General features: G+C 37.5%; 1 protein-coding gene across 2 annotated transcripts in view; it reads left to right on the forward strand.

Annotated features, from left to right (window-relative positions):
* Positions 1-9,189, forward strand: part of TRAPPC12 (trafficking protein particle complex subunit 12) — a 92,045-nt gene extending 82,856 nt beyond the window's left edge. For both annotated transcript variants that reach the window (XM_050950744.1, XM_050950743.1), the window contains exons 9-12: positions 2,020-2,118; positions 6,407-6,507; positions 7,296-7,383; positions 8,822-9,189. In XM_050950744.1, coding sequence (XP_050806701.1) covers positions 2,020-2,118; positions 6,407-6,507; positions 7,296-7,383; positions 8,822-9,064 — 531 coding nt within the window. In that variant the 3' untranslated portion in view covers positions 9,065-9,189. The remainder of the gene's footprint in view (positions 1-2,019; positions 2,119-6,406; positions 6,508-7,295; positions 7,384-8,821) is intronic.
* Positions 9,190-9,765: the final 576 nt, after the last annotated feature.

Consider the following 9,765-nt stretch of genomic DNA (forward strand, 5'->3'; position numbering starts at 1 on the left):
GGTGTGGTTCTTTAGCTGAAGTGTTAGCGACTCACCCTTTTACACCCAGAATACAACCCTACATATGTCCCAAGCAGGGGCATTGTTTCATTAGGTTATGCTCTGTGTAACCACTACACCAGAATCTGCTCCCAGAACCAGGAATACAAGCCAGTTATCCTGATGTCCAGCCTTCCATTTCTGTAACCCACTAACTGTGTGTGTGGTGTCTCCCTGTATGGGCTAGTCCTCATACAGATAACAGCATACTTTCCTCCTATCACTTACTCTCTTAGCTGAAGTGGAGGAGGTCTGTGCTTTGGATCTGAAGATTGTGGTTTCCAACCCTGCTTGTACTGATGTGGGGTGAAAAACTATATATATGTATAAAAGTTAGGGTAATGACCGCAGAGTAATTACTGGAATTATTTTATGTTGTAAAATATTGCATTTAAAAGTGAATTAGTATAACATCTCATTTGTTTTACTGTTGCATTTTTATTATGTGTAATTGGTTACGTGTAATTGTCCCTTTAGACATATGAAGTGACAGACTGCTTTGTCTCTTCACCGAAGAGTTAACTCAAGTTCTCTACCTTCAAGTTATTTCTCTGAAGTTAGCATAGCTCAAGGTGGAGCAGCAACAATGCAAAATAATATTCAAGCAGCAGCATGCACTCGTGTGGCACAAAGACCTCTGGGTACACATCCCATGATTCTTAGCACTGCAATAAGTTGAGCTGCTCTATGAATTATTTCCCATTGATTTGTGGGAGAAGTTTTCTGCCTATCTGGATATTGGAGGTGGGGGAAGAATCGTGAGGAGACAGTCTAGCAGCACTTGATAGTGTTAACCTGTATCCACACATGCTCACTCAAGTTTTATAATTTATGAGAGTTCTCCACAGTGTAAATATCACCCACACATTGATGGAAGGGGGAGTTCAAAAGAAGGCAGACCAAATAAAACCTCCTGACTTTTTTAGGGTCAGTCTGTTGGATTTTTGAACTTCTGGGATAGCCAATATTGATACAGTAACATTTAGTATGACATGGTGCATCAGAGTGACAACAAGAGCTCTAAATATGTCAGTTATTAAATATTATACGTTTATCATTGTTAATAAATTATAGTCACAGTTTGCAAATTGTTTGCAATTGAAGATCTCTTGATTTTTGTTACTGCAAAATTGAATTATTACAGGGAGTGATCTGGGTCAGAAATAGGAGGGGCTTAGTCATTTTAAATACAGCCATAAGAAAACGTAACAAAGTTCACATTATCTCCCATCAGTTATGGAGTAGAGGAGAAGGCAGAAGAAATGCCTGCAGCATTTTTTCCTAGTAAGTTAGGGGGAAAAGTGACCCCTGTTGCTTTTCAGCATTAAAACTTGCAGAGATTAAGCACCTTCAAGAGGCAAAACAAAACAAAATGGTAGGCTGCTAGGCAGAGTGTATGCTAGCTATCTTGAGATGCTTGTGTACAGCCTGGAAAAAGCAGGCTGTGCCCCTTAGTCTCTGATATGGTTTTGATTCTGAGCATTGCACTAGAAGTCCTTGTATTACAATTTACACATGGAATTTTCAGAAGTGCCTAAATCTCTTGGGTTCATAATCCCCATTGATTTAGATGAAATGGCACTTGTGCTCTTAACTCACTTAGGTGCTTTTGAAAATGCCGCCCTAAAACATTATTGGAAGTTGAAGAGTAAATGGTCAGGTTCTGTTGGTAATTTTGCTGAGGAGAGACATGATCCGATTGGAAAAAGAAATGTAAAGAAAATTCTTCCACTTTATCACTGGCTGTAGTGTACATTTCCAATAGAACTGAATAGTCAGAATGTTAGAATAGTCAGCAGCTAGCACTATTATGTTGGGAGGAAATTCCATTAACATTAAACTTTTGCAATGATTTTAATTCTGTACCTGTTCTCATTAATATCTGTTTACTTCTAGCACACTTTTTAAAAACAGCGTACATAAAACAATGAGTGAATGCTGAGCTTAAAAATCTAGTCATGTGCTTTTTTCCCCCTTTAGGACTATGTGCTTGCTGTAGATGCATATCACACAGTCATCAAATATTACCCAGAACAGGAACCTCAGCTGTTGAGTGGAATTGGAAGGATTTTTCTTCAGGTATATGTGTTACTCTGAATATGCTAAGTAACGTTGTTGACAGTAATGTAATGAGCAATTGTATATTTAAAACTCTGTTCTTATTCTCATTAGGCATATGTATGGTAACCTAAATGTAGTAGAGACTTTAAAATAAGATAAAACAGAGTTTCTACCATGAAACATTTGACTAGATTAGAAAATGTAAAGTATTTACAGTGGTGAATCAAACTTAATTACATTATCTAACAAAGATGATGCTATGGAAATTACGCCTAGTAATTATATCCATTCAAAGGGTGAGATCCTGATCCAACTAGAGTCTATAGCAAAACTCCCACAGACTTTAATGGGGCCAGGATTTCACCCCAAATCTAATTTCCGTCTTCTTCAAACCCATGCAGGCTCCTGGTGTTTAATCAAACTGCGCCCTAAACAACTTAATCCAAAAGCCATGTGAGAATTTCCTCACCTTCCTTTTGCCATGGCATTATTTCCATTGTGGAGAGAAAAACCAGCAGTGTTTCATGTGTACAAATAGTGTGCATATGGCTGTGTAGATTACATCTATTAAATACTGTTGCAATATTAAATTGTTTTTCAAAAAAGGATCTCTTATTACTATGCTACATAGTAATCTGGTGAAAATTGAAGTCCTAATATTTCGGATCCCACAAATCAATAAAGAATGGGTTTGTAACATTCCCTAATGTTAAACACTTCAGACTTTCTCTTTTATTAATAAAGAAAATATTAGTGTTTAAATGATATAATTATTTATAAACTTTCTTCTTGTCTGTGGTGCTCAAACTATAAAATTAAACTATCGTATTTGGGGTTTCTTTTTACTTGGATGAAAGATAATTAAATTATTATTGTTTGTTTGAAATCATATAGGTTGTCATTCAAACAAATCCAATTATGGAATTTTCAATTTTTCTAGCAGGAATTTTATTTCAACGTAGTTGATCATTCAGTAGAAATGTGGTGGTGGTGGTGGTGGTGGTTGAAGGTTTTTTCTGAATCAGAATTGATCAGAACGTTAAAGTGAAATTCCTATAAAATTGAGAAATATAAAAGTACATTAATTATAGACAACTTCTACTAATTATGTATGTTAAAGAAAGGTATAACTATGAATAAAGCTACTCAAAGTTCACATCATTGATAATTCTGGGTCATAATGAAAAATCAGTCAGCCAGCCTGATTGCTTTACTTGGCACTGTCATGTGACAAAGCAGAGATCACTTCCTGCTCCTGAAGTCTTTCTCTCTGATACATCAGTGACTGCATTAACACTCTCAACCTCGAGAGAGTGGCCATAGACTGCCCCATATCTCTGAAGAGCAGTCTGTCCATCCAACTTAAAAGAATGGTGTTAACAGGCTCTGAAGAGAATCCTGTCAAGTTGTCATCCTCCTTGATGGTTGGCTATGACATGGGATTATTTGAATTAACGGCTTTACTGCCAGAACTGGACCTTTCCTCATAGCATAGCAGAATGGAAAATAAAGCCTGAGGCACCTGTTGGCTTGCTGACATAACCCTGGACAATAGCTAATGAAAATACCACTTCTAAATGCAAATAGGTCTTTGGCCTGGTGCATCAGGGAGAATGTCTTTATTGCTTGGCAATATCTCCCGGTTTTATTTGGTAGTTTTAAAATATAAGAATAAAAGAAGAATTCAAATTGCCTGTTTATGAAAATAAGTATAAAACTTCATTGAGAGAGGGTAGACTGGACTGAAATTTAATAGCAACAAATTCCATCTGGAGAGTGCTAAGCAAATGATAGAGGAATTTGATGTCAAAAGAAGTCGTCACTGTGCATGTAAACAAAACTAAGAGGGGTGTGAACTCAGAGAGAGGTGCAGAAAAGAGGAGTTGGGAGCCAACATGTGTAGGTGTCAGCTGTCTAGCATGTTTGAACCCTAGAACAGGCAAACTCCATGAGAAGAAGACAAAAACCTTTTGCAGAAACCGAGGGGAAAGGCAAAGGGAGCTTTTCAGAACTCGAGCCTCATACTTTCACAGAAAATTAGTGCCAAGTGATTCCCAAGTAGTCTCAAACTGTTCTATTAGCCATGAATTGCAACCAGAAGGGGCACAATGAGCCAGATTTTACACATTTATGAAAGTCCCAAAGATATTTTGGGAGTAGAATTCAACTCCTAAGTGTGAAGTAATGCAGTGGTGAATTTCTAGATGTGACTAGTGAAGAAGTGCTATGAAAATGAAGTGAAAGGTGGAGTCTTGGGAGACGTAACATTGGCATAAGGATAAGCCAAGTGTTGTATCCTCTCTTACTTCAAATTTCTCACAAAACCCAATTCTTCCATAATGCCTACAAGAATGTATTGTTTCAGGGGCAGTGAGGTATAGCTGAAGGGTTTTTAATTTTCTTTTTAAGTATACAAAATAGTGTGTGTGTGGTGTTTCTGTCTGATATTACCTATATCCTTCACCTTCCAAATGTCACTTATCTTTAATTTGTTATGAGCCTCTTAGAGCAGGAATCATGTCTTCCCATGTATTCACAGAGCACCTAACACAGTGAGGCCCTGATTTTGAATGAGGCCTTCAGTAGCTACCATCATATAAATACTAAATGAGGGGAGAGATTCGGAAAAAGCAGAAAAGGCCCCAGTCTATCCCCAAGATGCTTTAAGAGGTAACGTGAGTAAAGCTGTCAGCAACCACTTGAGGCACATCAGAGACAAATTCAGACTAATAGGTTAGGAGGAAACAGTGAAGATGGTTTGGGCTTCAGTATTTCATTTTGTGCTCCTAAAGTACTCTGAATCTGCTTGCTAGCCGACCCTTATTTGCTATTTGAATAACTCCATCAAAGGACTTGAAAGGTGAAATTACTGTCTAATATACAAACCCGTGGTTTTATGTTGTTCTGTGACTATTTTAACCCCAGTCTCTACAATAGATTACAGCAAAGAGGATTTAAAAATAGCGCCTAAAAAAATTTCTGAAAAATAATTCAGTTAGGCAGTGCAGATTACACTGGAGGAATATTAACCATGAGTTTCATTATTTGAGGCTAACGAGGGTTTACATGTTAATTTGGAAGCCTTAATAATCCTAATAGTTAAATTAGTTCAGAAAAAGTGACTGCAATTCCTGAATTAATTAAGTAAAATCCAGTGTCAGGGAAGTAATTTTAAATGGTTAAAATTCCAGGAGTAATTTAAACTGATTCTTTTATGTCAAATATCCTGGAAAAGCAAAAGAGATAAATATTTTCCATTTGTTTTACGGAGTAAAGGCACTTATATATTAATAGTTTATGTATAGTAATTGCATATTATTCAGAGACTTGAATGCTGAGATACAGTTAAGAAATAAGAATTGTTCATGATAACAAGTTTTGTAAACTACCATATTTTTGCTAAAAGAGAAGAAAAGCTTATTTCCTAAAATAGTCACTCATAACTTTAAAAACTGTGTGACATTTGATTCACTTAACCTTGACCACCCTCCCAAAAAAAATCAGTTCTGTTTTCTGACAGTTCCCAAATCCATCACTCCTTCTACCCATGCACCCCCTTTATCATCTAGCCCAATACTTCTGAATTCACCACCTTAGCCCTTCCTCAGTACCCTCACTGAGGCTCTTCTAAGTGGCTTCTCTACCTGGTATTTTTCTCTCGGTAGCAGCTGTGGTGGGGGGTTCTTCTCTAGTCTCTGGCTGTGGGGTGATTGCTTGGGAGGGGACTAGGTCTCCTCTGGTCATAGGTGGGGTGGTCATCTGAAGAATGGGTCTTCCACAAGCTACCTGGTTACCATGCGCCATCACGCTTATGATTGGTAGCTCCTGGCTTTGAAGAGTGATCCTGTTTCCTCTCTTGTGTAGTAGCTATTGGAGGTAGCTCTGCTATCTTCTCATTTCCAGCTCATTTTGCAAACCTCTGGGGTTTTCTTTACAATGGAGACCCTGGACACCTGTCAAAGCAGCTAGAAATGAGGAGACAAAACCATCACTACATAATATTCTAATGTTCCTCTGAGCTCAGTTTAAGAACCAGGGCCTTAGGGAAGAGGACGCTGTATGTAATTTTTTTTATTCACTTCTGTGAGCTTAATGAGGAATTGTAAAAGTCTGCCTTGATAATGGCTTTAGTCCATTCACAGTGAATAATGACTAATCGGAGAGGTAGAATTATGATGCCAGTTACTTTAATACTTCATATGTTTTCACATTTTGGTTCTTTGTGGAAGGATGTCCCATGAAGATAACATTTGAATGGGTCTTTCTCTTGCATTGTCCTAACTTTCTTGTGATTTTTGTCATCCAGATTGGAGATATAAAAACTGCAGAAAAATATTTTCAAGATGTTGAGAAAATGAGTCAGAAATGGGATGGACTACAGTACCAAATTATGGTTTTAATGAACAGGTAGATAATTTAAAAGCTAAATGAAATTTAAAAATATGATTTTGCAAAATGCGCATTGTGAGTTTTAAAGAACCCTTGAGAGTATCTCTTTCTCTGTCTTGCTCTTTTATGTAACTACATCTGTCAGAAGTGAAACTGCATGGCATGTACACCATGTGATCTGTATTACTTGGTGTAGTCATTGTGGCTTGAAACTCTTTAATTACAAGAATTGATTTTACAAAGTTTTTTCTCATGCAATGCTTTGAAGAATATTTTACCCTATTTTTTCAATATATACTTTTAGGAACAAAGACGCTCTTTTGGATTCTGATCCTGCAAATAGATTCACTAGTGCAGACCCAGCACTTGTTAGCTTCAAACAGGTGCCAAGGTATGCACTAGTAAATCAGATACATGATGGAGTCCTCAGTTTTTGGTGTTTATCATATTGGCTAAATATTTTTGACAAGTAAAATACCATTACAAGTGTGTTCTGGAAACAGATATAACACTTGTAGTTTCATAGAGAAATTATTTTAGGAAGACTCTCTGCATTTTAACAACAAATTTAGAAAAGCATTGCTTTGGTGAGACAGTATCTGAAGTGGCCAGTGATCTGAAGTGTCACTTCATTTGTCTGTAAATTGGTGTCTCACAGCTGGCTCCTGATTACACTGTGAAGAGCAAATGTCAAAAACTCTCACATCTATAAGAGGGAAAATAAAAAGTGGTCTCAGTTCCATTTGAAATGTATTATCACCTTGGGTTTTTCAGGATAACTGACTCACACGTCACTTACTTTCTAGAGCATTTCTCCATCTTGGTCAGAATAACTTTGCAGAAGCTCACAGAGCCTTCACGGAAATTTTAAGGATTGACCCTGCAAATGCTGTGGTAAGACTCCAGATTTGCTACATTGAATTGACACCTGAGTGGTTCTGTCATAGCTTATCCGTTAGATTTAGATAGCACCCAAAAGGTGCTTGGAGCTTTATAGAAAAATGAGAGATGGTCCCTGCTCCAAAGAGCTTTCTCTGTACATAAAGATAAGATACAAATAAAAACAAAGGGATGGGTAGGGGAAGGCAGGACCAGTTTACCTGAAGAGCATGATTGTTTACTGCATGCACTGTAATGGGTTACATGTTAAGGGGGCTCAGTGAAGGCTTTTATATATTGGCTTGGTTTTGTTAGAGGTACATACTTGAAAACAAAATGGCAATTGCCAACATATGGGAAAATAATTTGTCATGGGTATTAAAGGGACACTATCAGCTTGAAAAATCGCACTTATTTAACTCATTTTAATTACTATTTTTAGAAATAACACTAAAGGCTTCTGATCCTGCAACTGCATCTGTGCATGCACATGAGTCTGCCCATATATAACCAGGTGTAAATCAGAGCCTAAAATTCTTATAACTGAAAGACATTACAGAAGAATTGTCAATTTTTTTCATCTTGTTTACTTGTATATTTGGCAGCTCTCTGATTCTAGGGATGTATCAGTATGCTGATCCTTGGGCACAAGCATGTGTCCCCAGTGCCATGTTCCCAGGCCCCTTTAAGACTGAGGGAACCAAGTTCAGGGAGCACATGCTTGAAGTCATATGACTGCAGGCTACAAACGCCACCTGCTATAAATAGAGACAGATTCCCCTCATTTGTGGGAGACCTGCAAGAGCTTCTTAGGGAAGCGGATTGTGTCCTCCCCCATCCCCAGCTTTCAGAAACTGTGAAAGTCTGCATTGCCAAGCATTTCGTATTACTTTTGTCTCTTTTGTACCTTGTGTTACTTAATACATTTTGCTCTGATGAACAGGATATGGAACCTGATGAGCATTTGGGATTTATTTGGACTGCCCTAGCTAGTGAATCTACCCATTGACTTAAAAGTCAGTTTCAGTAAATCGGTTTCCCCTGTTTGCATCTATGTTTCATGTAGCTGCAGGGGAGAGAAGGACATTATTAAAAATAGGAATAAATAAGTGTAAAACTAGAATAATTGGCAGGAGGATTCAAGGACAAGTGTGTTATCTGAAACCACTTTCAGCTCACTTTTAACATTATCTATTGAGTCCTTTTACCAATCTGAATTCCAGCTTGGATTCTTCTGTCTTTTAGAACTTCAGACGTTGGAGGTCAGCCAGTTTTTGTTATGGAATAAACACTGAAAGTAACCAAACTCCCAATGCCAAGGATAAAAGAATTGTAGGATAAATAATACATTTCAACAATTGCAATTATATGCACACCAAAAAAAAAAAAGTGAAGACTTATTAAATTTGGTTTGACTCCAGGCTCAATATATATTTATAATCTTTTTCTCTAGGCTAATAACAATGCAGCTGTTTGTTTGCTTTATCTTGGAAAATTGAAGGATTCCCTCCGGCAGTTGGAAGGAATGGTTCAGCAGGACCCTAAACACTACCTACATGAGAGTGTTCTTTTCAATTTGACAACTATGTATGAATTGGAGTCATCCCGCAGTATGCAGAAGAAGCAAGCGCTGCTTGAGGCTGTAGCTGTCAAAGAGGGTGATAGCTTTAACACTCAGTGTCTCAAGTTAGGATAGTTTGTTTTCATCTACCAATTTTTTTTATGAAAGGCTAATTTTTAAAATTGTACATACTCTGGCTAATATGTAAATGTTCCTCTTATGAATGAAATGAAATAAAATAAAATCTCTTTAATTATGAACATATGGCAGAATTACTACACTATCTATATGGTCTGGAACAATAATCCTTGCCTGTCACTACTGGGATTTTGTGCTGATCTGTAGCCAGCTTCTTCTCTGCAGGTCTGTTACTATTTATGGTTATTCCTAAGTGTAGTATCCACAATCACGTTTACTCAGATGGATTCCTTTTTTAGGAGTGACACGTTTGAGCTGACTTGTCTTATGGTTACCGTTGTTGGTTATTATTATAAATTCTTCAGTGATTAGGGGAGAAACATGACATTATCAAGTCTCATAACATGGCTAAGGGTTCCAGAGGATGTCTGTACAAGTAACACTTTCAGAGTGGTACCCGTGTTAGTCAGTATCAGCAAAAACAACAAGGAGTTCTTGTGGCACCTTAGAGACTAACAAATTTATTTGGGCATAAGCTTTCGTGGGCTAGAACCCACTTCATCGGATGCATGAAGTGAAAAATACAGCGGCAGGTATAAATACGTGAAAGGGTGAGGATTGCTTTACCAAGTGTGAGGTCAGTCTAACGAGATAAATCAATTAACAGCAGGATACCAAGGGATGAAAAATAACTTCTG

This window comes from Gopherus flavomarginatus, chromosome 4, assembly GCF_025201925.1.
Source record: "Gopherus flavomarginatus isolate rGopFla2 chromosome 4, rGopFla2.mat.asm, whole genome shotgun sequence".
In the NCBI taxonomy this organism is placed as follows: domain Eukaryota; kingdom Metazoa; phylum Chordata; order Testudines; family Testudinidae; genus Gopherus; species Gopherus flavomarginatus.